This window comes from Carettochelys insculpta, chromosome 6 (assembly GCF_033958435.1).
Source record: "Carettochelys insculpta isolate YL-2023 chromosome 6, ASM3395843v1, whole genome shotgun sequence".
In the NCBI taxonomy this organism is placed as follows: domain Eukaryota; kingdom Metazoa; phylum Chordata; order Testudines; family Carettochelyidae; genus Carettochelys; species Carettochelys insculpta.
Window position 1 is genome coordinate 14,160,842 of NC_134142.1, and position 27,444 is coordinate 14,188,285.

The following is a 27,444-nucleotide window of genomic DNA, read 5'->3' on the forward strand; positions in this document are numbered from 1 at the left end:
GGCTCAGTGGGCCAAAAAGATGCAGTGGAGCACTACATGGTGAGTGCAAGGTACGGGGGGGGGCAGTGGGGAGGCAATCTTTTGTGGCTGCTGATACTGTCCACTGCCTATCCCCTGCCCCAGGCAATCCCAGACCAGGCTAGTCAGGGAGAGGGCCAGGGTGGGGACAGAGAAGGAAAGGGGTGGGAGCTGCAGCACAGACAGGTTACCTGGGGCCCCATTTCTGGGACACTGCAGGTGGGTGGGTGCCCTGGGCCCCACCCTCCCACTCGGGTGGCCCTGGGTTCAGGGTATGCTGCTCCATGTTAAAGACCATCCCAATGTGTAAGAGCTACATCCTGCTCTGTACATACATCCTGGAGCTGCTGCAGCACAGTTAACACCCCAGTTAGCGGAACAAGCAGCAATAAAAACACTACTGTTTCTTATTGGGTTTTTTTGTTTGTTTGGGTTTTGTTTTTTTTTTGTATTTTTTGTGCTGGCACTGAGTACAGCCTCCTCTCTTTTTTACAAAAAAGGCACTAAAAAACACCATGTACTTGCAACATGCATGTAGGAAATGGCATAATTGATCAGATCAACAATAAGTTTATATAGCACCAAGCCTGCCTGGGGTCTCTAGAAACAACAATAATACTAATAATAAATATTAATAGAGTGGCTATTTAAATGTCTAACTACTCGCACCATACAATGCTAGATGTTTTACATAAAGGTGAAAAATACCCATAGTTGATAACATGGCTATGGGAAAAGTTTCTTAATCTCTAGCATTTAATGTTTGTTTTATGATCTGAAGCATGAGGAGTAACATCTGCTGGAAATATTTACTTTAGCTAAAGTTACTATGGATAGTCTTCATAGTGTTCATATGACTTCACTCTTTAAAATCCTACTACATTTGCCTTCGTAATATCTGTGTTAGTGAATTCCACAGATCTTTACATGCTACGAAAAGCATTTATCTTGGTTTTAAATTTCGTTAGAGCTCCTCTTATACGTTATAGAAGAGGGTAGAATCATCTACTGTATGAAGATAATTATTGTCTCATGTCTTCTCTTGCATATCCCTCTATATTTAGTAGTTCTAATCTTTTTTTCAATATCTCCTCCTATGTTTCTAATAACTTTATTGCCATTCTCCAGCCCTTTCTATTTCTTCCATATACTTTCTGAGGTAAGACTGAACACAATATTCAAGATAAGAGCCATGCCATCTATTTATGTAACTACATCATGCTTTTAGTATAATTCACTATCTCCTCCTCCCTTAGTATTATTCTCTATCTCCTTCTTATATCGTCTTCTTATTCTCTGTCTCCTCCTTCTCTTGCAGGGAGGGTGAAGGTTATCACCTCTATGCCTTAAGCAAAGATATTCACTGAGCTGTTTGTGGTGACATACATGTCCTTTTACTGACAAGTTACAATTAATTACAATTAATATCGCAGAGCAACCATTACTATCCGATACCTTCATTTATGAACTTCCCAAAATTTAATGTTTGTATTTTCAAATTAAAGCATTTTATTTACAAAAATCTTCTTTGCATTCCCACAGAATGTCTTCATCAATATCTGCCAGGACAACATATCCGTCAAATCCTCACATAACCAAAGCAGTCATTTAATTGACATGTTCTATTTCTGCTGAAAAGTGCCAAACAGAAGGATTTTGATGAAGTTTCCTGGGCCTGAAAACTGAGTCTGCTGTCTGCAAAGCATTAGAAAGAAAATTTTGCATGCAATATTTGGTTGTGGTAAAGCACTAAAATACTAATAACTGTATGCTAAATTCTCGAAGAAGGATATACAAATGCACGCCAAAAAATGTGTGCCCAGATGTCAGTTACAGCCACAAAATTTTACACGTGAATTTTGCAGGTGCAACTGCTAAGGCAGCGCATATGCATTTGGGGTGCACTTATTAGGCCCTGTGCTGAAAAATTAAACTATATAGGCTCTGAAAGAATTTCACAGATGAAACAAGAACAGATGATGACGGAAAAATAAGTTGCTCTTAAGCCTGGGGGATTTACATTTAAGCAGAAGCAACATAAATGCTAGGAGCCTGTAGGAGATTCTTCAACGTTTCCCCAATCTTCACATCAGCAAGGCTAGGAAGAAAGACAATGTATATATACAATTGTCCACCTCTGGCAACTTGAAGCCTCACTTTTACCTGATGACATCACACACTACTTTTTCTCAGAAGCTCATGAATTGAGTCCAGTTTGGGCCTTAATGAAGAGTGATAATAAAAGTGAGTAATGGCCTTAAAAATAAACCTATAAGGAGCTCCCTCATCCAAGACGCACTGACAAGAGAACTAGGAGTGGTGATACTATGGTGGATGCTATAGAACTGTGGGGTCCAGTATGTTCGCTACTCGCCACGAGTGGCGAATACAATACTGCATTTTGGTGAATGTGTCTTTGACGACTTCAAATGCAGCTCCTGCTAGAACCGCACGCGGGGACTGCCGTCCACCTCTTGGTGGGAGAAGTGTGTGGTGGCAGTGGTGGCCCTGTCAGCTCCGATGAGCTACCAGCGTTGACTTAGAACTGGGGGTGGGGTGGGGTGCCTGGCTCTGGGGGACAGCATTCAGTTATAGCAGCGGTGGAACTGGGGGTCCCCAGCTCTGGGGAAGGGTGAGGGCATTTATTTAGAGCCGGGGGAGGGGGCTGTGGGTGCAAATAATGTGGCAAATGTGGAAAGACGAAACCCCCCCTGTGGCGATCTTTGAATTCCTATTGGACACAGCGGCTCTAGAAAAGCCCAACTTCCAGGAGAATAAGAATAAAACACAGTGAAAACCCCCCACCCTCAAACATGGTGAACACCCAGGTCTTCCCCAGCCCCTCCACCTCAGAGCACGGTGGGGAGCCGATGTGGGGGCGCAGCGGGTAAATACGCGGGCCTGCCCCAGCCCCTCTCCCTCCCAGGCACAGTGGGGAGTGAGCCAGATCAGGGGCCTGCTCCAGCTCTTCTCCACTCAGGGCAATGTGGGAATGAGGGAGCTGGGATCACGGGGATCGGTACCTCAGCCCTTCCCGCCTTGGGGCAGGCAGGAGATGGGGGCCATGGCGGTACACACCCAGGCCTGCCTCAGCCCTTTACTCCTCAGGGCACGGTGGGGAGCTGGGGGGAGCACCGGGGTACACACGCAGGCCCCAGCCCGGGCACTACCCTGAGGGCGGCTCAGGACACTGCGCACGGCGCTGGGACAGGTAAGCGCCCACCAAGCCCAGCTCCAAGCCGCTCCCGCCGACACCGCCTCCAAGGCCGCTGGCGCGCGCGGGAACTTCAAGCGGGCGGGAGCGCGGCCGGCGGCCTGGGGCTGAAGGGAGCCGGGCGGGGGCCCTGGAGAGAGGGCGAGGCCAAGGCGGGGGCAGAGCACCAGGACCCCTGCGAGGTGGACGGGAACCCCCTTCCCCTCCCGGGGACCCTCCAACCCCGCCCCGGCCTTCAGGCGAGCCCGAACCGCTCCCCAGCGCGGCCCAGGCGGGAGGATCGGCCCCCCGGTTGCCTGTGCCCGCTGCTTGTTCGCTCCCTTCTCACCCGGCGGCGAGGGCTGAGGGGAGTCCGGACCTGCAGGGGAGGCTGGAGCGGCAAATGTGCCCGAAGGGGACCTCCGCCAACGGTCCTCTGCAGTACGTCCGAGGAACGTGCACGGTGCTGCGAGCAAGGGAAGCCGGCCGCGTTGCTCTGGGGGCGCTGCCTGCTGGGTTGGATCGCCTGGGACTGTATCTCCCCAGGGTCCCTGGGCTGGGGCATTGCTCCCAGGAAGGGCCCAAAGCAAAACCCAGTCCTCCTGGGACCCCTCACTGCAGGGTTAACCGCCTCTGGAAGAAGATGCTCCCCGGCTCCTTGGGAGAGGGAAGGTTGCAGCCAGGCTGGGTTGTGCTTTGAGCTGTAAATTTTGAAAAAGGCAGGAGGTTTTTTCATATGAGCAGGTCAAAAGAGTACAGATCCCCGCATCTGGCTGCACAGAGAGAAGGCCTGAACGGCCGCTAGTCCGAAATAACTTTGGCAGCAGTTACACAATAGTTCGCAATGGCCATCGGCTTATTTCGAATTTGACAAACCTCATTCTCTGAAGAATAGCGCCTGTTTTGAAATGGGTAGTTTGAAATAACGCTGCTATGTAGACATAGCCATCGTAGAATTGTAGGGCTGGAAGGGACCTCAGGAGGTCATTGAGTCCAGCCCCCTGCTTCCAGCAGGAAAAACCCCAACTAAGTCATCCCAGCCAGGACTTTGTCAAGTCGGGACTTAAAAACCTCTAGGGATGGAGAATCCACCATGTCTCTAGGCAACGCATTCCAGTGCTTCATCACCCTCCTGGTGAAGTAGTTTTTCCTAATATCCAACCTACACCTCTCCTGTGACTTCAGACCATTGCTCCTTGTTCTGCCATCTGTCACCAGAGCAAACAGTTTTTCTCCAACCTATTTAGAGCTCCCCTTCAGGAAGTTGAAGGCTGCTATTAGATCACCTCTCAGTCTTCTCTTCTGTAAACCAAACAAGCCCAAATCCCTCTGCCTCTCCTCATAGGCCATGTGCTCCAGCCCCTTAATCATTTTTGTTGCCCTCTGCTGAACCTGCTCCAAATCCTTTCTATACTGGGAGGCCCAAAACTGGACGCAGTACTTCAGATGTGGCCTCAGCAGTGTTGAATAGAGGGGAACAACAACTTCTGTAGATCTGCTCAAAATGCTCCTCCTTATTCACCCCAATATGCCGTTAGCCTTCTTGGCTACAAGGGCACACTGTTTACTCATATCCAGCCTTTCATCCACCATAATCCCTAGATCCCTTTCCGCTGTACTGCTGCTTAGCCAGTTGGTCACCAGCCTATAACGATGCTTGGGATTCTTCCATCCCAAGTGCAGGACTCTACACTTCTTCTCGTTGAACCACATCAGATTTATTTTGGCCCAATCCTCCAATTTATCCAGGTCACTCTGGATCCTCTAACACATCTACCAATGTATCTACCTTATATTACTTAAGCTGACCAGCTCCCACTGAAGTCACAATTTGCCTGTTGTAACAGGCGCTAAGAAAATGCAGTAGTCCCTTTTAAAGGGGAATTCCAGAACCAAGAAAATCCTCCTACAACACAGAACCTTGGTCCAAGCCTGTGGAAACCTTGAAAGCTTTTGTGAGTTGCCAAAATAGAAATTCTGCTTGCTATCTGTTGAATCTGAATTAACAAGGAAAAGATTAAAAGTTTGGGCAGGGGGGCGAGAATAAATTTTGGCTTGACTGAAGTTTTCTATTCCAGGCACTTTAAGGAAAGCAATGAAGATGCTCCATCTACTGGAGAGTTTGTGCAACATTTCTCAAAACAAAAACTGAACAAAAGATGTCTGCATGGTGCTCCTTAAATTTGCTGTTGTCATGTTATTCCAGGTGTTTTAGAGAATTTATTCTAGACCAAGGCAAAAATAAAAAGTCAATTAAAAGGAAATTATTTTTTCTGAAAAAATATATAATAATAAGGCTTGGCAGCTATTTAGAAATCTCTAGTACCTGTACAAAACATGGCATGACAAGTTGTAAAATTCAGGTATAAACATAATTTACAGCAACAAATCTTTTCTTGAACTCTAATCTGTTTTCTAAATACTGTATTACATAAAAATACAGGACTGCACAATCCTGGAGCCCTTGCTCATAGAATAATTGCAATGGTACCACATATGATAACAGTTTTAGAATTGGTCTCCTTTTTGATCAAACAAATGTAAAAGCTATTACCTAAAGTAATATATTGTGAGAAATACTTTGGCATTTTACTACAGAGAGACCCAGGTCCGGTCTGCACACAGCAGAAGGTCGAATTAAGGTACACAATTCTGGCTACGTTAATTACATAGCCAGAGTCGCCATACCTTAATTCAGGCTTCCATGCTGTCTCAATTAACGGAGATTAACTGGAGCGTGCACTCCCATCGACTTCTCTTGCTCCTAACAGGGAGCAGGAGTACCGACGCAGGCACCCTGTAAATTTGATTTAGTGTGTCCCTACTAGGCACACTAAATCAAACTCTGGAAGATAAATCACAGTAGGGTTGATCTTCCTAATAGTGAAGACATACCCTCATTCTCTTGTCACTTCCATCATCGTAAAATCAGAAGTAACTCCAGAGAAGTCAACAGAGTATATATTACAGGAGAAATAAGGCCATTATATTTGTCATATATAAAGTGAATAGCCAGGTAAAAAGTGGAAGTCAAATCCTAGTGAGGAAAATAGAAAGGAACATAAACACTCCCAAATTAAGTGTCATAATGTAGTAAGAAAAGCCAAAAAAGATTTTGAGGAACAGCTAGCCAAAAATTCAAAAAACGATAGTAAAATGTTTTTTAAATACATTAGAAGCAGGAAGCCCGCTAAAAAAGCAGTGGGGCCCTTGGACGATAAAGATATAAAAGGAGCGATCAAGGAAGACAGTGCCATTGTGGAGCGATTAAATGATTTCTTTGCTTCAGTCTTCACGGCTGAGGATGTTACAGAGGTTCCTAAATCTGAGCCAGCCTTTTTAGGTGACAAATCTGAGGAACTCACTCAGATTGAAGTGACATTAGAGGAGGTTTTGGAGTTAATTGATAAGCTGAATAGTAACAAGTCTCCAGGACCAGACGGTATTCACCCAAGGGTTCTGAAAGAACTCAAATGTGAAATTGCGGAGTTATTAACAGTGGTTTGTAACCTATCCTTTAAATCCACTTTGGTACCAAATGACTGGAAGACGGCCAATATAACACCAATATTTAAAAGAGGCTCTGGAGGAGACCCTGGCAATTATAGACCGATAAGTTTAACATCAGTACCAGGCAAATTAGTAGAAACACTAGTAAAGAATAAAATTGCAAGGCACATAGAAGAGCACGAATTGTTGGGCAAAAGTCAGCATGGTTTCTGCAGAGGGAAGTCGTGTCTAACTAATCTATTAGAATTCTTTGAAGGGGTTAATAAACATGCGGACAAGGGGCACCCAGTGGACATAATATACCTAGATTTCCAGAAAGCCTTTGACACGGTCCCACACCAAAGGCTTTTATGTAAATTAGGTGGTCATGGGATAGGAGGAAAGATCCTTTCATGGATCGGGAATTGGTTAAAAGACAGAAAACAAAGGGTGGGAATAAATGGTAAATTTTCACAATGGAGGAGGGTAACTAGTGGTGTTCCCCAGGGGTCAGTCCTGGGACCGATCCTGTTCAACTTGTTCATCAATGATCTAGAAAATGAGGTAAGTAGTGAGGTGGCAAAGTTTGCAGATGACACCAAGTTGTTCAGGACAGTCAAAACCAAAACAGATTGTGAAGAACTACAAAAAGATCTCAGCAAACTGAGTGATTGGGCAGCAAAATGGCAAATGAAATTTAATGTGGGTAAGTGTAAGGTAATGCATGTAGGAAAAAATAACCCAAATTACACGTACTACGTGATGGGGTCAAATTTAGCTACGACAGATCAGGAAAGGGATCTTGGAGTTATAGTGGATAGTTCTCTGAAGACATCCACGCAGTGTGCAGCGGCAGTTAGTAAGGCAAATAGGATGTTAGGAATTATTAAAAAAGGGATCGATAATAAGACAAAAGATATCATACTTCCCCTATATAAAACTATGGTACACCCACATCTTGAGTACTGCATGCAGATGTGGTCTCCTCACCTCAAAAAAGATATATTGGCATTAGAAAAGGTTCAGAAAAGGGCGACTAAGATGATTAGGGGCTTGGAATGGGTCCTATATGGGGAGAGGCTAGAGAGACTGGGACTTTTCAGTTTGGAAAAGAGGCGATTGAGGGGCGATATGATAGAGGTATATAAAATCATGAATGGTGTGGAGAAAGTGAATATAGAAAAATGATTTACCTTTTCCCATAATACAAGAACTAGGGGACACCAAATGAAATTGATGGGTAGTAGGTTCAAAACTAATAAAAGGAAATTTTTCTTCACACAGCGCACAGTCAACCTGTGGAACTCCTTGCCCGAGGAGGCTATGAAGGCCAGGACTCTATTAGGGTTTAAAAAAGAGCTTGATAAATTTTTGCAGGTTAGGTCCATAAATGGCTATTAGCCAGGGATAAAGTATGGTGCCCTAGCCTTCAGAACAAGGGCAGGAGATGGATGGCAGGAGATAAATCACTTGATCATTGTCTTCTGTTCTCCTTCTCTGGGGCACCTGGCATTGGCCACCGTCGGCAGATGGGATGCTGGGCTGGACGGACCTTTGGTCTGACCCAGTATGGCCATTCTTATTCTTATGTAGGTATCTTCAGGCCCTTGTATCCTGTATATAGATGAGAATGATAGGATGGCAAAAACTTGGTGCATTTGGCCTATGCTACCTGATCCTAGCTCTCTTGCCCCCAGCCTGCTACCCAGCATAGGAAGCATGGCTGGAGTGCCTTGTGTCCCTTGTCCCCCTAAATTAAAGCAAGACTTAGGCTGCTGTAATTGCACAATGGTCCTAAATGTCTTTGTGCCAGCCTCAGGAGAGAAGCAGAAAGGTGTCGCTGAACTACCTTCACCCCAACCTTAGATTCTACACAACAGCACAGCTTGGCATGACCCAGGGATGTGAAGAGTTTAACATGTTTTTTAAAACATATTACATCATGGACTAGTGCCTAAACAGTCATTTTAAATTAAATCAAAGCTGTTTGGGTATTCATTCTTCCATAAATAGCCCCTCTTGTCAACTACAAACAGGATATGCTGACTCAGGGAAAGACAGGAAACGTAAGCACAAAGGTGAAGGGCTGACTTACTTTGCCTGCAATCATAAATGAAGGGAGTAAAGAGAGACAAAGTAGAATGAATTTCTTCTGGAAATAAAATGTTTAGAGATGCTCCGATTCAAAAAACCTTCTCTTGAATTTAGAACCTTCTTACCTAAGAGTTTCTCGCTTCCTTTCTCTGTCCATCAGTTTAAGCTGGAGTCACCCGCAAGATCACTACTGCCTACAGCAGCCTGCTAGGACTTTGTTATACTCACAGAAGCTTAAGCAGCCACTAACACCTGTTCATCTCTGAGCTCTTTAGTCCTTAGGTGATCTTAGTGCACAATTCATTCCAATTTTACATCATTGATCTAAAATTCCTTAGAATTTGAAATGCAATAAAACTTGTTTCAGGCTTATTCAGTGTTGGTTTGAATGTTAACCAAAATCTTATAAACTTCTGGAAATAGACATTTGTAATACAAATAATGTAGTGAACATTTAATTATTCCAGTGTTAATTTGCACATCTCTGTGATTTTTAGCTTTGTCTGTATGCAAAAGTGGCCACTGGAAAAGTCATTTCTCTAAAGTTAATGGTCCAGGTCCTGAAGTCATTGGACTACCGTTGATTTCAATAAGCTTTGGCTCAGGTTCCAAAGACTTCTACTGAAGTCAGAATTTTGCCTAAGTAAGGACTTTCTGAACCTACTTCCTATTGGAATTGCCCAAAAATTCCTTTAACCTTGGATTCATTGATTGCTTGGTAATTCTTGACCCACATGTCATCATTGCAAACCTAAGAGATATTTTGCTAAAACTGCAATATCTTGTGTGCACATGATATTTTTAAATGCAAATTTTATTTAGCAATGAAAAATTAAAAAAGTTATAGTGGGAAAGCAAGAGTTCATTCTCTTTCATAAGATCTTCACTAATCAGTGAGGAGTAGGTTGACTTCCTCTGAAGAAAGATGAAGGCAGTTTATTGCCTTGAAAAGATTCTCAAGACCTGATCTCATCCCACACATCTAGCAAATAACTTCAAGTTCTACCTCTGATAACAGAGAGTCAGATTGTTCTAATACACCTGCTCTTATAACTTTATTTTCTTCCATACTCAGACCCTTCTTCTCTCATTTTGGAGTGCAAACATATTTCTGTATTCAGCAAGCTGTCCTCAGGAAAGCTGCCTTCTGATCTTCATTTCCCATCCACTTGAGATGGTGGAGATAAGCATGAAACACAAACCCAAATCCAAGCCAGAAAAGCATAGCACCTTCTTATGCCAAAGCCATTAAACATTATATGCAATTCCACTGTAATGAGAAATGAGGTCCTGAGGAGGCCTGAAGATCAGTGGTACTTTCAAAAGTCTAAAGAGATAAAAAATAACTTTAAAGAGCCAAAAAAATTAAATCTAAAACCAATAAAAAAGCAAGGAAGCATCATTTTTCCTCTGGGCTTAGTTCTTCCCTATTTCTCTTCAGGAAGAGGAAGAATTATTAACCTCTCAGGATGAACAATCATACCGTGACAAACTGAAATTTGATTCCCCACAGAGTGTTTAGAAATTATATGTAGACAATTGATTAAAACCATAGGCATCCAGCTAAGAAAACAAGATGTCAGTAAAAATGTGCCAGAAAAATACATTTCTTCTAAATCCAAATCAGAATCCTGCATGCTTCTGTTCTCCCCCTTTGAGCCTATAATTAAATCAGAATGAGACTGCCCAGATAATAGAAAGAAGCTAAGCTACCAGGCATTAAAACTCTAAAAACTTAAGGCACCCCTTAGCTCCACAGTTTTTATCCCAAAAACAGACACAGCCGTCACATTGTCTGAGGAAATGGTGATTCCTTCAGAAGGAGATTTCCGTTATTATACATCCTCCTTTATAATAAAGTAGCCCTTTATAGTAACAAAAAGAATAATCCCAGAAGTCTGCATTGGTAGATGTCCTAGTTCATTAGTAGACAAAATCCCATGTGTGCATTCTTTTTCATACATTTAATTCCCCAACTTGCAAACAACAACAGACAGAATGAGCAATAGTCATATTAATCACTCCAGCCTGGCCAAGAATACCTAATAAGATGCCCCAGTTGGCACATTCTTCTAGCTCACAGACCAAGCCTCCTATCCCAGAGCTCCATTCTGTCCCATCCTCCCTGGATCTAACTGTATGGAAACAGAAAGGGGATTCTATGTGAAACAGGATATGCACATTATCTGATGTATGTAATCCTACTGATTTCCAGAAGAGTAACCATAACTCAGAAGCATTCTAACAATGGGAGGAAATGGGCTTTTATTCCCCCAAATTCACAGTCTCAAATACTTTAGAATGCAGAAAGCAATCCAGCTAGGTAATACCCCATAGATGCCACATTTTTCTAAGCATGGGATTTAAATCTAGGTCAAGTACCCTTACCCCTTTGAATCTATGAATGCTACAGCTATCTATATTCTATTAAGAAATGTTTTTCTAATTATAGCCCACAACTCATCAACATAATATCAGTAACTTCGGTATTATCCATGGAAAAGCAATATTGTATTTTTCATAAGGGCAACTATATTCCACAATTCCCCAACATTGTTGTCCTCTTGTCCAAATTCAAAGAAAAATATGGCAGGTGAAAATTAATGCTAATAAATGCCAAGTAATACATACTGAGGAAAAAATAATCCCAACTATCCATGCAAAATGAGGATCTATCTTATATCATTCAAGAAGGAAGTCTAGGAATATCATGGGTAGTTCTCTGAAAACATCTGCTCAATGTGCAGTGGTGGGCAAAAAAGCTACCAGAATGTTAGGAACCACTAGGAATGGGATATATAGTAAGATAAGATGAGTCTACACTATAGAGTTATGTCGACATAAGAACCCTTCAAAATTAGGGAGCATCCACGCTACAAATGCGTTCTGTCGAGAGTCTGTAGACAGAATGCAGAAGTTTCCCAGCAGAATTCTGTCTTCACCGTACGAGGCATAGCACCTCTGTTGATAGAGAAGGCTTCTGGTTCACTGGGCTGCCTCACTTGCAGAGTTTCCAGTGGGCTGGTCGGTCAACAGAGGGCATTGACAGGTGGAGCCTGTATTAGGTGTGGACATGTTCTGTAGACAGAGTGTCTGTCGGGAAATATCTGGCGATATTTACTTCTGTCGACAGAACTCTGTAGTGTAGCACAGGTATGCATGGTACCATAATGCCACTATATATATCCATGGTATTCCCACACCTTTAATACTGCATGCAGCTCTGGTTGCCCCATCTCAAAAGAGATATATTAGAATTGTAAAAGGTACAGAGAAGGACAACAAAAATGATTGAGGGTATGGAACAACTTCCACGTTAGAAGAGATTAAAAAGACTGGGACTGTTCAAGTTTGGAAAGAGAGAACTGATGGGACATATGACAGTGGTCTATAAAATTATTAATGGTGTAGAGAAAGTTATTTACTCCTCCACATAATGCAAGAACCAGGAGTTACACAATGAAATTAATTGGCAGCAGATTTAAAATAAAAAGAAGCATTGCTTCACAGGATGCACAGTGAACCACTGGAAGTCGCTGCCAGGGGAAGTTGTGAAGGCCAGAATTATAGCTGGGTTCAAAAAAGAATGAGATAAGTTAGTGAGGGATAGGTGTACTGATAGCTGTTAGCCAAGATGGTACTCAAGCCGATGTTTCATATGTTCCTAAACCTTGAACTGCCAGAAGCAGGGACTGGAAGACAAGGGATGGATCGCTCACAGTTGTCATATTTTCTCCAATCCCCTTGAAATATGTTGGACTGGCAACTGTAAGACAGGATCATAGGCTAGAGGGACAACTTGTCTAACCCAGTAAGTCTTATGTTTTTATTATTCTCAAAGGGAGCTTTGGCATAAGCTTACAAATTTGAGAATCAGTAAAGATTTACCTGATGCATGCAAGTAAATAATAAGTGTCCTAAGAGTACTTTATTATTATTATTATTATTATTATTATTATTAGGGTACTTCTCTTTTCCTTCCAGCCAAAGTGTAAAGGGATCAAAATTTCAAACCCAACCATATAAGTAGGGATTAGGTGCTATACAAAGAGAGACAAAACAGTTTCTGAGGGCATTTCATCAGGTCCATGACTGTCTCTGGGACAGAAGTTACTTCAGCATCCACAGAGCAGATATGGAAAAGAGGAATGTGGTCCTCCACGCTAAATTCAGGAGATATTATAAGATATGCCTGTGGGCCTCTGTAGCTTCAGTTAGCGGTACCTAGATAACACAAAGTGCTCATGACATTAGGACTTCTCTTTGAACTTTTCTCATTCCCCTTCCTTTTCCTTTTTCACTGCTTTCTATGTCTTGTTCATCATGAAAGAACTGTGATCTTGTGAAAGAAAATGGAAAATGTGTTACCTGATAACTTTCTTTTTTTGTGTGACAGAAATCTGACTTATTCTGCCACTTTTGTGTTATTTTAAGTAACTACTCTGCTTCAAAAGCAATGAGGAGTCCTGCGGCACATTAAAGATTCACAAATTTATTTGGGCTTAAATTTTCATAGGTAAAAACCACTTTGTCAGGTGCATGGAGTTGAAGTCACATAGATAGATAGATAGATAGATAGATAAGTTAACTCTACACTACAGCAATCTGTCGACAGAAGCTACTGTTGGAAGAGATCTTCTGGCAAAACTTGTTGACAGATCACATTCACACAACAAAGCAGATCGAAAGAGCAATCTTCTCTGTTGACAGACAGTGCCAGACTGCCTGGTCACTCTCTCAACAGATGGGCCAACCAGAAGGTCAGCAGAAAGGGCTGCCCGGTTACCTGGGAGCCCCCCGAAGTGTCTACACAGTTGTTTTGTCAACAGAGAAGAGACAAAATGCTGTTGGCAGAAGTTCCAAGTTTTGTCGACAAAGCTCTCTAGCACAGACATACCCACCCATAGATAGATAGATAGATAGATAGATTAGCATATCAAAAGAAGGGAGTTAATTTTCACGTGTAGGACTAGTGTTCAGTCAGATTGGATGTGGCTCACTCCCAGCATCTGAAGGGGAGGTGTGAATACCAAAAGAAGAAAAATTGCCTTTGTACTGAGATAACCATTCTAAGTCCTTATTCAGACCTAATTTCATTGTGTTACTTATGCAACCAAATCTCTCTCTCTCTCTCTCTCTCTCTCTCTCTCTCTCTCTCTCTCTTATATATACATAAATTATATATATATGGGCTTACATTTTCATACTGGTAAAAATTTAAGCCCAACACATATATATACGGAGAGAGAGAGATCCCTACCACTGTGATTTCCACTCCATGCATCTGATGAAGTGATTTTTACCCACAAAAGCCTTATGCCAAAATAAATTTGTTTGTCTTTAAGGTGCTTAGGACTCCTCATTGTTTTTGCAGATGCAGACTAACACAGCTAGCCCTTTGATTGTTTGCTGCAGTTGTGTGATTGCCATATGCTGTGCAGGAGTGGTGTATATAGGTGTTGGTTTTTTTAAAATTACAGCTAAAGTTTTTCTCCTAAAAATATCGTTAACTAAAATCATACAGTAAAATGGTAACTTCTGTAATACTCTATGGAATGTTATTACCTTTCCCTAGAACAATAAACATCATAAAATTGTTCAGCGTCTCTGGAAGAATTTCCACCTCTGAATCTGTACCATGTCCATGCCCCATCAGCCATACTGCGGAATCTGAAGTGGAAAGTGGAGTTTTCCTTCCTCGGGATTTTTTAAATCAGAATACCTGTCATTTGCTGCCATCTGGCCTATTGCAAAAGCAAAATATGTTTGTTTGTCAGCTGCATTTTTAGAAAGACCTATACCTCTCTAGTGGCTGTAGTTGACACTCCTGGGGTTGAATAGCTTGTGTGTGTGAATGTGTTTAAAGATACAAAATCAAAATCTAACACTTATTAACATAATTTGGCTTTGTAGCACTTTCTCTTGCTTGTCTGGCCCACATAGGCCACTGATTGGATTATGTTCATCTGTGTATAATAGGGATAATATTCTTCAGTTCTAATATGCAATAATACCCTTCATGTAGGGCTCAATTCTCACTTCAGCTTCATAGGAATGGTTCCACACACCATCCCTGTATGTCTGAGTTCAGATTGTTATCGCTGTTGTAAAGTAATAATAAAAATTAGACTATTTGAATAATATAAAATCTATGAATAAATGTAGCAATAATTTACCTCACTCCTTATCCCTCTATGCATATCTATGCCTACATATTCACAAGCAACAAAGAGGTGCTATTTCCTAGTCTTGCCTATAATACCCAGGTGATGTTTAGACTTCATCCAGCTATACGGTACTTAGAAGTAGGCTTCAGAACCCCAAAGGCAGAGGGATACGCTGGATGACAATACCTGGCTCACGGACACCTCCCCCAGAAAGTTCTTCTATTCTAATGCAGCCTTTTCTTTCCAAAGAGCAACATTTCGGCCCACACGTGTCGAGCAAACATTGTGGGAATTCCCCGCGTGAGAATGAAGATTTTTTAGCATTCAATCCTTATTTTTTGTTTTCTGAGAGTTGCCCGAAAAATCCCCGAACAGAGGGAAGTCCTGGCTAGTCAGAAAAGAAACGAACCCGCTTCTAAAGGAGTTTTTTTTATTTTTGACCCGAGCCCCCCGTGCCCGAAAAAGCCCCAGAGCAGCCCCTCGCTGCTCCCCTTTAACCCTTCGATAAAAACCACAAGAGAGTTCAGACAACAGCGGCTGTCTCTTAGTGCAGCAATTCTGACACGCCGAGGTGTGCGTCTCATTTCCAGAATTTAAGAACCGCTGGTCGTGGCGGCCGGGCAGCGAACTGCCCAGAAGTTCCCCTGCAGATCCGACCTGTTCCCCCCGCCGATGGAAAGCTAGTGCCACGTTTAAGCCCTTGACTGGGGCCTGTGTGTTCCCCTGGGGGAGATGCTGAACGTTTCTTGCATTTTCTCACCAGCCCGGGCGTTGGGAACCAAAACTGGAGCCGGCTTGGGGCTGGTGCCCCGCTTGCTTGGGGTGTCTTAGGCAGCATTTCCCTCGCCTGCCGTCCTGGTTGGTAATATTTAACCTGCCTCCGCTCCGCTCCGGCCCCTTACCCCGCCGTCCAGGAAAGTAACTCTCGTGTTCGAGCTTGTGCGGGGCTGACCGGTGTAAGGAACCAGCGCGTTAGCCCTGGGAACCAGACGGACTCCGCGGCCGCGCCGCAGCCGGGAGGGCTCAGCAGCCGGTCGCCGAGGGTAGAAGGTCCCTTACACCTGCCTCGTTGCCCTGCCGCTGCACGTAGGGGCTGGAGCGATCTCAAGGTCTGAGGACGAGCCGGGACAGAGAAATCGTTGGGGCGAGTTAGCGGCGCGCTGGGGCAGCTGAAAGCACCGCCCGGAGACCTGGCAGCTCTGCCCGCTCGGGCCCCGCGCCCCGCGCCGGCTGGGCGACCTGCTCGCGTCTTTCCAAGCTCTTCAGGGCGGTGGGTCGGGCTGGGGGGCTCCCTCGGGCACTGGGGGGTCTATTTACCGGCTCCTATTGTCTTAACTGCTCCAAGCATTTGCCTCGTCCGGCGCAGCCCCGGGGGGGCGGCGACTCTCCCCCCTGCAGGGTGGTTTCCCACGGCCGATCTTGCCCGTGGCGTGTCCCCCCGCGGGAGCAGACGGCGCCCGCAAATCTTCCGCTCAAAAAAGTTTCCCGCGGCGGGGGGGGGGGGGTTGGGAGCCCAGGAGTTTGTGTACAGGGCCTTCCTCCTCACCCTCCTCCTCCTCTCCCCCCCCCCGAGCCTCTCTGCCCCGCTAGCCGGGAGCCCCCAGCGATGACGGCCGCGGCGCTAGCGGGAGCCCAACTGCGCCGGATCCGGAGGGAAGGCGGGGCCGGCCCGGGGAGGGGGTGAATCGGGTTCATTTCAGCCTGGAGGCGACCGGCCGCGGAGCCCCCGCTTGGGCTCGTAGGACCCAGCCCCGCGAGGAGACCGGCGGAGGGGGGCCTTGGGGGACAGCGGGGCCCGGGGGAGAGACCCGCGCGGGTTTCACTCCCCAGAGCCTCTGCCTTCCCCAGCGCGCAGCTCCGCGGCTTTTCCGTCCCCGGGAGCGCCCAGCGCTGGCCTGGCCGCCCGGCTGCTCGCCCCAGTGTGCTCCTGGCGGGGTTCGTGCCCCCGTCTGGCTCCCAGCACCGGGCTCCGGGCAGGGGCAGGCGGGGGGGCGCTGCGCGCCGGCGGCGCTAGAGGCTTGCGAAGGCTCCTCGGAGCCGCGCTGACCTGCCGGTGGCTTCTCACTCTCTGGGCGCGTTCGGGGCCGCGCGAGCGAGACCCAGGGGGGTTTAAACGCGAACCTCGCCCGCTGGACTGGGGCGCAGAGGGGGGAGTCCAGCGCCCGGCAGGCGGGGAATTCGGCGCCGCTGCCCCGGATCGCAGAGCCCCGCGCCGGCCGGCTTTGCTTAGGGGCTACTGGTTCCTCGGCCGGCCCGGGCGCGCCTTCTCCCGGGCAGGGCTGCGCAGAGCTGCTGGGATGCGGCTCAGGGCTCCCGCCGGGGCTCCAGCACTCTGCAGAAGACAAGGGTGGGAGGAACCGGGCTCCCAAAGGAGCCAGGCCAGTCCCCGGGTTCGTGGGAAAACAGCGGCGGCGGCCTACGGAGTGTGTGTGTGCGTGCGCGCGCGTGCATGCAGAGGGGGTGTTCGTGCATGCAGAGGGGGTGTGGGTGTGCAAAGAGGGGTGTGCATGTGTGTGTGCAGAGAGAGGTTGTGTATGTTTGCAGAGAGAAGGGGTGTGTAGAGAGGTTGTGTGTGTACAGAGGGGGTGTGTGGGTGTGCAAGGAGGGGTGTGCGTGTGTGTGCAGAAAGAGGTTGTGTGTGTTTGCAGAGACGGGGTGTGTGTAGAGAGAGGCTGTGTGTGTGTCCGGGGGGTGTGGACGTGCTTCCCCCCAAGTCTCTGTTGTCCGCTCCTTAAGGTGCCCTGTTTGTTCTCCTTTTCGCGGCCTTGCTCAGGTGCCCGCTGCCTGCAGGCGCCTCCCCGCGAGCGCCCGTGGGCAGGGAAGCGCCGGGGGTGGGTTTGTTTCAGCTGCTACTTGGGAAAGACCCCGCAGGTCTCGGCACACGGGGCTGACGAGCAATGGGATGCTGCGGAAAACGATATCAGCCCTTCGTGGTCAGTGCCAGCGTGAGTCCTGCGCCGTGTGTGTGTGTGTGTGTGTGTGTGCTTGTGTTGTGTGTGTGTGAGAAATCGTGGGTATGTGTGTGTGCTCCTGTGTGTGTGCTTGTGCTGTGTGTGTGAGCTCGTCAGTGCGTGTTCTCCTGAGTGTGCATTTCCGTGTGCTCCTGAGTGTGCACCCGTGTATGTGTGCGCTCCTGGCTGTGTGCTCGTGTGTGTGCTCCTGAGTGTGCTCCTGAGTGTGCATCGGGGGTGTGCGTGCTCGTGTGCTCCTGTGTCCGCGCTGCCCGTGTGTGCGCTCGAGTGTGCCTTGGGGGGTGCTCTGAGCGCACCTCCGTGTGTCCGGCCGCCGGCCCCCCGCCTCCGCCCCTCCCTTGGAAAGTCACACTCGGGACAAAAGGGCGCCGGGCGCCGTCGAGCGCGGGGAGGTGCTGAAACCTCGCCGCGCGCTGCCCTGCGCCCGGATTGGCGGGGCCGGGCGGTGAGTGGCAGGGCCCCGCCATGGAAACCGGGCGGCCGCGCTGCCGAGTCCAATCGCGAGGCGAGCCTGCTGCGGCGGCGGCGGGAGCTGGGCCTCCCCCTCCCCCGCCCCGCCCCGCCCCCCCGGAGCCAGCCGCCTCGCGCTCCCCAGCCCGCCGCCCACCACTTCCAGCGCCGCCGCCGCCCCAGCGCAGAGCCCCGCGCGCCCCGCGGAGAGGGCCGGGCCGGGCCGGGCCGGGCCGAGCCCCCGAGTCACCCGCTCCCCGGCGGAGGAAGCGGCGGGGGGAGCCGCCGGCCCTTCCCCTGCCGTGGCTGCCGCGGCCGCCCCCATGTTCCAGCTGCCCATCCTCAACTTCAGCCCCCAGCAAGTGGCCGGGGTCTGCGAGACCCTGGAGGAAAGCGGCGACATCGAGCGCCTGGGGCGCTTCCTCTGGTCGCTGCCGGTGGCCCCCGCGGCCTGCGAGGCCCTGAACAAGGCCGAGTCGGTGCTGCGCGCCCGGGCCGTCGTGGCCTTCCACGCGGGGAACTACCGCGAGCTCTACCACCTGCTGGAGACGCACAAGTTCACCAAGGAGTCGCACGCCAAGCTGCAGGCGCTCTGGCTGGAGGCGCACTACCAGGAGGCCGAGAAGCTGCGGGGCCGCCCGCTGGGGCCGGTGGACAAGTACCGCGTGCGGAAGAAGTTCCCCCTGCCCCGCACCATCTGGGACGGCGAGCAGAAGACGCACTGCTTCAAGGAGCGGACGCGGCACTTGCTGCGGGAGTGGTACCTGCAGGACCCCTACCCCAACCCCAGCAAAAAGCGGGAGCTGGCCCAGGCTACCGGACTGACCCCCACGCAAGTGGGCAACTGGTTCAAAAACCGCCGGCAAAGGGACAGGGCGGCGGCCGCCAAGAACAGGTCGGTATTTCGCTGTCTCCCCGCGTCGCGCGTGGGTTCTGGGCCCCGGCCCGGGGCTTCTCCGCCGCGCAGCCCTGCTGAGCCCCCGCCCGGCTTTGTCATCCGTGCGGGGCGAGCCGGGGGCGCTTCATGAGCACAGGAGGAAATCAGGACCTTAGGGAGCCGGCGCTCTCCCCCGGTCCCAGTGTCACGAGAGAATTGGGTCCTGGTGGGTTCTGTTCCCCGGGGGATACCCGCTGTTCGCGGGGGTCTTTCTGACCTTGCATTGTCCTGCGGCTTGCAACAGAGGCAGCGCCACGCTGGAGAGATTCTGGGCGCGGGGGGAAGCCGAAATTAGCAAATAAGCCTCGAGGATCTCTTTGTATTTTCCTCGAAGAAGTAGCGCGTTAGTTGGGCGTCAGGAAAGGATATTCTGGGCGGCTTCTAGTGATGCATATAATGGATACGATACACAGACCGGGAACGTTGCCTCAAACGCTCGTTTTCCAGCCATTAGCCTTTTTAAATACCAAATATATAAGGAAGCGAAGCTCAATTCTTTATATCTTTAATATTCGAAGAGCGAAAGGCTGGAGATGCAGATGCGGACAAAGATGCCGCTTAAGACAGCGCCGGGGCATTTAGAAAGCCCCATGAAACAGATCCCCCTCTTTCGCCAGAAGAATAATTTTGTAAGATCGTTTCCGAAAATATCCTCGGTTGCTCTAAGAGGAAACTGCGGCGTGTTAGGTGGTGCGAGATCTGCTTTTAACTAACATGCCCTTGTCATTTACAAGCCTGGATCTTTGCGTGTCGGTTTCGGGCGCTTTGAAGGACTAGCTGAGGGATGTTCGGTTTGGTTCGGTTCAGTAGCAAATGGTGGGCTTGCGGGTTTGTTTTGGTATTTTCTTTGCGGTGTTGTTTGGTGTCATTGAGCTGAAATGGGCGACACAAGCCAATGTTCTGGAAAGCTGAGGAAAAATCTCCAGATGAGGGCCGGGAGATGGATTTTTCCAGGAGGCAGCCGGAAGACAGCAATGGCACGTGCCTGGCTTTCACCCTGGACTGGCTTAAAAAGAGGTCTAAAAAAAGCGGGGGACGGAACAAGGGAAGATAAGCGCCGCTGAGAGCTGCGGGGGAGCTGGAAACAGGTCAAGCCCTGTGGCTGGATTATGGCAGAGAAAAGCTTTGACCCTTCCTCGGCGCGGTGCGGAGATCCGGGGAATTAAAGCTGCTGGGAAGACTTCGGGAAGGGCGCGGGGGTAACCCCATGAGCCCAGGGCCAGGCATTCAGGCGGCTGCTGACTCGGAGCCTTGACCGGCTGGGGAAGAAGCGCCGGCTGGGCCGGAGTTCGGAGCGGCTGGTTCTCTGTTCCCCTGGGCTAAAGGACCGAGGGGGGCGGTGGCAGGGGAGGGCCGCTCGGCGCTGGGAGAGTCGTGGCGATAGGGAGTGGCTGGTCAGTGGTGGGGTCGGTGGCTGGTTAGCTGTTGGGTAGGACAAGTGACTAGGCGTTGGGGGAGGCGGTGAGGAAGAGAAGGAGCTCAGTGGGGAGGGGGCTGCCCAGCTCTTAGTATATAACGTGCATGGAGATGTACATCTCATAGAGCTGGAAGGGACCTCAGGAGGTCATGGAGTCCAGTCCTGTGCCCTCTTGGCAGGGCCGAGCACCGTCCCTTCCCCTCCCAAGATCCCTAAATGGCCCCCTCAAGGAGTGAGCTCACAACCCTGGGTTTAGCTGGCCAGTGCTCAGACCCCTGAGCTGCCCCACTCCCTATGATGTGGTAGGTGGTTGGGGGTGGGGGGGTGTTTGATGGAAGCGATAGCTGATTGGGGCTGCGGGGGTGGCTGTGGCATAGGAGGGGGATTGCGGATGGATGGAGTGGCTATGTTACTGTGGGATGGGATAGGTGATTGACCTGGGGTGGCTGTTGGGTTGGATAGGAGGTGGGGCTGGAGGCTTGGCTGGGTAGCTGTTGGATGGGATAGGTGACAGGTGAGGTGGTTGATTGGCTGTTGGATGGGTCAAATGACAGGTGAGGTGGTTGGTTGGCTGTTGGATGGGGTAGGTGACAGGTGAGGTGGTTGATTGGCTGTTGGATGGGGTAGGTAACTGAGGTGACTGAGGCAGAGTGGCTGGTCAGCTGTTGGATGGGCTAGGTGATAGGTGGGGTGAATGGTCAGCTGTTGGATGGGATAGATGATTTGGGTGGGTGGCTGTTGGAGGGATGGGTGACTAAAGCCAATGGCTCCTTGCTGTTGGATGGGATAGGTTGGGGCCCTTGGTTGCTTGATGGGCGATGGTGGATGGGATAAGTGACTGCATTGGGGAGGACTAGTTGACTGGAATAGATGGCTGGCCTGGGATGGGTGGCAGTTGAATGGGATATACGACTGGGGCCTGGTGGAAGGTGGGTGATGGTTGGAAAGGGTAGGTGGCTAAGAAGGAGAGTCTGGTGAGATAGGATAAGTGCCTAGTGGGGGTGTTGGACCACGCTGATGACTGAAGATGAAGAGCTGTTGGCTGGGATAGGTGGTGGGAGGCTATCTGGCTGTTGGCTGAAATAACCGAGGTGGAGGGGCTGTTGGCTGTTGGGTGGTAGAGGTGATGGGCGTGGTTGGCTGTGAGAGGTGACTGGGGTGGAGGAGCTGTTGGCTGTGAGAGGTGACTGGGGTGGAGGAGCTGTTGGTAGTTGGCTGGAACAGGTGCCTGCTGTAAGGTGTACGGCTGTTGCCGCCGTATGATGGTGTGTGTCTCCCGGTTCCTTGCAGGCTACAGCAGCAGGTCTTATCCCAAGGCTCGGTGCGCTCGCTGCAGGCCGAGGAAGAGAGCGCGGGGGAGCCGCTGGGGGCCGCCTCCAGCCCCGCAGCCAGCCTGTCCAGCAAAGCGGCCACTTCTGCCATTTCCATCACATCCAGCGACAGTGAATGTGACATCTGACCCAAGAGCCAGGACAAAGCAGGGGGGAGCGGGATCGAGCTAAACACAGTGCCTGCCTGCCTGCCTCCAGCGCACCCTGGCTCGCCTACCAGCCCGGAGCCTTCCTCGGGCTGCCCCACTGCCGGGGCAGCCCGGATCTCTGAGCACGCCCTTCCCGTTCCAGCCGCGAGGGAGCCCGCTCCGTCTCCGCCCTGTAGGAGACTCTCAACAGAAATGCCCGCAGCCTTCCCCTTCCAGGGGCTGCTGGAAACTGCCTCGGAGACAAAAACGCCAAGTTGCGAAACGTTTGCGCGCCTGCCCTGTGTCCCGCGCGGGTATTTCATGTTGAAAAGACGCTGTTATTATTAATTATTATTATTATTATTATGGTTATTATTATAATAATTATTATTATTTTGCTTTACTTTGAAGGGGTTTTATATCTCCGTCATGGTTATCTCCGTATTTAAGGGATCGCTGCGGTAGGGTTTTCCATTCTGATTATCGTTTTGCCTTGTCTGTGTGCACAGGTGACTTGTAGAAGCATGTGGTGCAGGATTCATACTGTGTGAAGCAGCCTGAAACCATAATAAAATCTCTGGTGACCAACCTTCCCCACTGCCGGGGCCTGTTATTCCGGTTCTTGCTCTCGGAGCGCCTGCCCCGAGCCCGCGGGGCTGAGCAGGGGCTCCCCGGTGAGCGCTCACCGGGCGCTCGACCGATCTCCAATTCATTGGCCCGTCCACACTGGCAACCCTGGAGAGCGACGGCTCAGGAGGCGCCGTGGAACGCGCGCGACTTCCAGGCGCGGGGCGCGTCCGCAATGGGTCAATGTCAGGTCAATTTCACGGGCCTCCAAGGAATCCGAGCGGGGGGCTTGGGGAGCGCTTCATTGCGCCGGGGGGAGCGCGGTCCCTCCGCGCCGGCGGAGAGGCAGGGACGCGGCCGGGCCAGGCTGGAGGCTCTCGCTAGTCCCGGCGTGAAGGACGGCTGCTGGCAACGCTGCGGGCGAGGCGGGGAGCAAAGGCCCTGCGGTTTGGGCGTAGCTGGCCGCCGCTGGACCAGATTCGGCGAGGCGTCCGCAGCGGGCCGGGAAGGGGGAGGAGGCCTGCGGGAGGAGACACAGACACAGACACACACCCCTTCCCGCAGCACCAGGCTCGGCTCCCCGCTGCCCCTGGGAAATAACTACCGGTTCATAAATCAAACCGCCCGCCACAGCACCGCTATCCCTGGGCAAGAGCACGCCCAAGGAACAGTCGGATCCTTGGCTACGTGCATCGCCTGCCCTGCTTTCCCACCCAGCGCCGTGCAGAGAGCGGGCTAAGCTTTCTCCCGGCGAGGGGCGTTCTCTGATGCCGTCTGACGCTGGTCTCTAACCCGCTTGAGCTGGGCCTTTCGGGGGCCGCTCGGGCCTCGCCTGGCATCGGCGTCGGGCCCTCCGGAAGAAGCAGGTCACTTCGCTGGGCCGAGCAGGCGAGGCGTGGCACGAAGGGGAGATGGGCCGGGGCTTCCGAGACCGAAGGAACGCCGGCACCTCCACCCCCCTAACGCAGCCAGAGCCCGCTCAGCCGCAGGGGTCGAAAGAAACCTTCAGCCCAGCGCCCCGATCTCCCGGGCGCGGCTGGGGAGAAGTGGGGGCGGGGGGGAGCCCTCATCGGGGCGGTATATTTATAGGGTCATTTATCTCTCGCCCCCTCTCCCCCCGCAGAAGGCGGATTCCCACGCGGCGCTCCGGAAAAGCGGGGTTCTCTCGATAGAACGCCGCCCCGGTGACCGCAGGAATCCCGGAGCGTTTCTCCCCGGCAGCCGTAGCGCTGGGCTCAGCACGCAGACACTGGTTGTTCCCGCCTCAAGGCCAAGTCCATTTATACTGTTGCCTAGTAGGATCTATTTCCCGCCTGGCTCGCGGGAGACGCAGCGGGTCTGCGGCGGAGAAATCTGCGGTGGAAACAAACCTATTTCAACACGTGCCCGGCCGCAGTCGCTTTACGGTCCAGCCTCCCCGCCGTCCTCTAAGCCTGGGAGCCGAAGCCCCTTCCCAGAGTGGCGATCGCACGGGCAGGTTCGCGGCGCGGGTGCCTGGAGCCTGAGCCGAGATGAGAGCTCCAAATAGAAAGTCACCCGGATTAATAGCTGGGCGTTGCTGCGTTAGCGGTCCTGCTACCCTGCGCAGTAACGGTTCCTAATTAACACCCCGCAGTGCCCGGCACAGTCACCTCAGTCGGCGTTAGAAGCTGGGGGCCGGGCGCCTTTTGCACTGGGAAATGCACCCGCAGTGTTTGTAGCCGTGAGTTTCACCCCACAACGCGTCTCTCGAACAAGCCCGGGCTTCCCGGGCGCGGGGGTAAGGCGGTTTGCACGTGCCTGTACCGGGAGCCGTTCGGCGTCGGACTGAAACACCCCCGCACCCGCTTTTAAAAGCCCGAGGCGCCTCGTTTTCTTAACAGGCAGCGCTTCCCCAGGCAGAGAGCGTCCGCCCAGCGGGGAAGGGAACCTGCTCAGCCCGCGAGAAATGTTAATTTCCACCCATTCTAGCCTCGGAGAGCTTTCCGGGTGCGTGTGCGCGGCAGGAGCAATACCGGACCTTGGAGCTGTTCTGTTGCTGTCGCTCGCCTGCTTCACCAGACAGAAACGTCTACGCGGAGATCTGTTGTTAGAGATTCCAAATGTCGATCAACAGACAGGAGGTTTTAATATCTACTTAGACAACTATCGAAATACTACACAGATACAGATGTACTGTCCGTTTATAGGATTTTTTCTAACGAGGATTTTCTTGGTTCTATGTCCTTGTGGCATATATAACTAGAAAATTATCTGTAATTGCTTATAATTGCCTTATATTATTATTATTATTATTATTATTATTATTGCCTTATACATATTATAATCATGAGGCATATATATTTACATAATTATAATTATAAGCGATTACATATATATTATATACACAAACGCATATGTAAAAGAGATTACATAAATATAATATATATTAAATAATATATATTATGTGCATACGTGAGGCACATATGTAAGAGATTACATATATCATATATTTATATATATTATATACACACATGAGAGGCATATGTGTGTATATCATATAAGTACATATATGTAATCTCTTACAGTTGCCTTATAATTATAATTAGGCAAATATATATTCCTCTTATATTTATAAGAATATATAAGGCAATATATAATATATACGGCAATGCCTCATAAGCCTCTTATGTGTGTATATAACATATATTATATATATGTAAGCTCTTATAATTGCCTTAGAATTATAATTATGCAAATATACATACCTCTTATGTGTGTATATAACATACATATTATACATATTTTTATCTCTTATAATTGCCTTATAATTATGTAAATATATATGCCTCTTATGATGATAATAATATATATGGCAATATATAATATATATAAGGTAATGCCTCTTTTATGTGTCTATAACATATTGTATATAGGTTAGCTCTGACAATTGCCTTGGAATTATACTGATGTAAATATGCTCGCCTCTCCTGCCGCTGACAGTGTGTCTTGGCGGTCATAGGGACACTAGGAGAATACAGCAGGACAGACGATCCATTCGGGAGCTGAAAAGCTTCTCTCAGTGGCCGGAGAATTCCGAGGGATGAGAGATCCTGAGCTTTGGGCGATCTATGCACGAGGGTACAATATAAACCCGTTCGTGGCCCTATTGCACCGGTCTGTGGAACAGATTCACGCAGATCACCGTACACTGTGCTACGTCCCACAGCCGCGTGGCCCAGCCTGGCGCACACAGGCACCGCAGAGCTGTCTGCTCGGCAGGAGGACATTGTGTGCGCGTCAGGGCGAGCGAGCTGCGTGGAAAGCTCCATTACCCCCATCGTCTTCTATGTTGCTGCCAAGCCCTCCCGTCCCCCTCCAGGCTCAGCCTCCCCGCCCGCTGCGGTTGTCCTTCCTGCAGGAACCATCCAGGCAAACCTCTCGTTCTGCCGCCGCACACGAGCTGCCCTGACATGGGCGTCTGGAAAATCAGCACCGGGCACTTCACGGCCTTTCCCTCCCACTTCGCTCGAAAACTCCGAAAACCGTATTTACACTAAACAAAACGCGAGAGAAAAGCGGGCGAAAAGTCTGCCTTGACCTCTGTCCCCGGCGCGCCACGAAGGAGAAAACAGCGCATCGAAAGTAAGGCCGGGGGGGGGGGCAGCTTTTTCTCTATGCAGCTGCCGGGGGGGGAGGGGGATATTTGCGTTTCTTTGAGCAGCGGGGCAGCCCCGGGCGGGGATGAATGGCCAAGGCTTGGACGCGGCCTGTGAGGCTGTCAAACTGCTCGGCGTAATCAGTGCTAATGATGGGTCCCGAGCCCTGGCGAGGACAAAGGACCCTACATGGGTAATGCGTGGCGGGGTGGGGAGGGGAGTTAGCTGTCGACCAATGGAGTTGGCGAGTGCAAAGAAAAGCGCGGCGCGCAGGTTGGGCGGGCGTTGTCCCGCTGCAGCTGGGCAGGAAGGCCCGCGTCCCCGGGCCTGCTTTGTCACGGGCGCAGCTGAGCTGAGGCTGCTGCTGCTGCTGCGAGCGGGCGACCACGGCCCAGCCCGTCATTGAGGGCCGCATGCGCCGCGGGGACGCCAGCAACCAGCGCGGCTGCGTGCGCGCCGGGCACAAGCGCGTGCAGTTTGCACACCCCCAGGGCAGTGGGAGGTTGCTGCGGTGCTGGCCCGCCCGCTGAGCGCGCGGTTGTTTTCCTGCCGGTTCCGGACCAGGCTTTTGCTGGCAGTCCGCTAGAGGGCTCTGCCTGCGGGCAGGAGGGGCTTGGGAACTAGCTGGCAGCGCCACCCCGGCTGAGACAGCCGCAGTAAGGAGAATGTCAGGGCCCTCCGTGGAGCCAGAGGTTGGCAATCAGAGCCGGCCCGTTAGCATGGCCTGGTGTGGGATGGACGCGCCACTCCCCACTACAGAGAACATTGCTGCCTTGGGGCTAGCAAGGAGCCAGCTTTGCACGGGGAAACTTCCCCGCAGACGATGACGGCCAGACTGTCCGTGGTCCAGCAACCCCGGGCACTGGCTACACAGTGTAACTGCAGCATGGGGGGGTGTGCTCATGCTGGCCCTTCCGCTGCTGCTGTTACCTGCCCCTTTCCCCACCCTTGACAGTGTCAGGGACCGCAGGCATCCTACGGAACTTAACAGACAGAGCAAAAACAAGGGCAAGTCCTGTGGTACCTAAGGCTACATCTATACTAGCAGCATCTGTCTACAGAAG

The 27,444-nt window shown here is 50.3% G+C and overlaps 1 protein-coding gene across 1 annotated transcript; it reads left to right on the forward strand.

The window, feature by feature from the left end:
* Positions 1 to 18,706: 18,706 nt before the first annotated feature.
* SIX6 (SIX homeobox 6) lies at positions 18,707 to 22,671 on the forward strand. The gene is made up of 2 exons (XM_074998673.1): positions 18,707 to 19,278; positions 22,028 to 22,671. The coding sequence occupies exons 1-2, from the start codon at positions 18,707 to 18,709 to the stop codon at positions 22,194 to 22,196; spliced, it is 741 nt and encodes a 246-aa protein (XP_074854774.1). The 3' UTR covers positions 22,197 to 22,671.
* The last annotated feature ends 4,773 nt before the right edge of the window (positions 22,672 to 27,444 follow it).

Bases quoted from the DNA above. Each gene is read 5' to 3' on its own strand.
- SIX6 (XM_074998673.1), top strand. From the start codon at position 18,707: ATGTTCCAGCTGCCCATCCTCAACTTCAGCCCCCAGCAAGTGGCCGGG. The intron at 19,279-22,027 runs GTCGGTATTTCG...GGTTCCTTGCAG, and splicing joins GCGGCGGCCGCCAAGAACAG to GCTACAGCAGCAGGTCTTAT.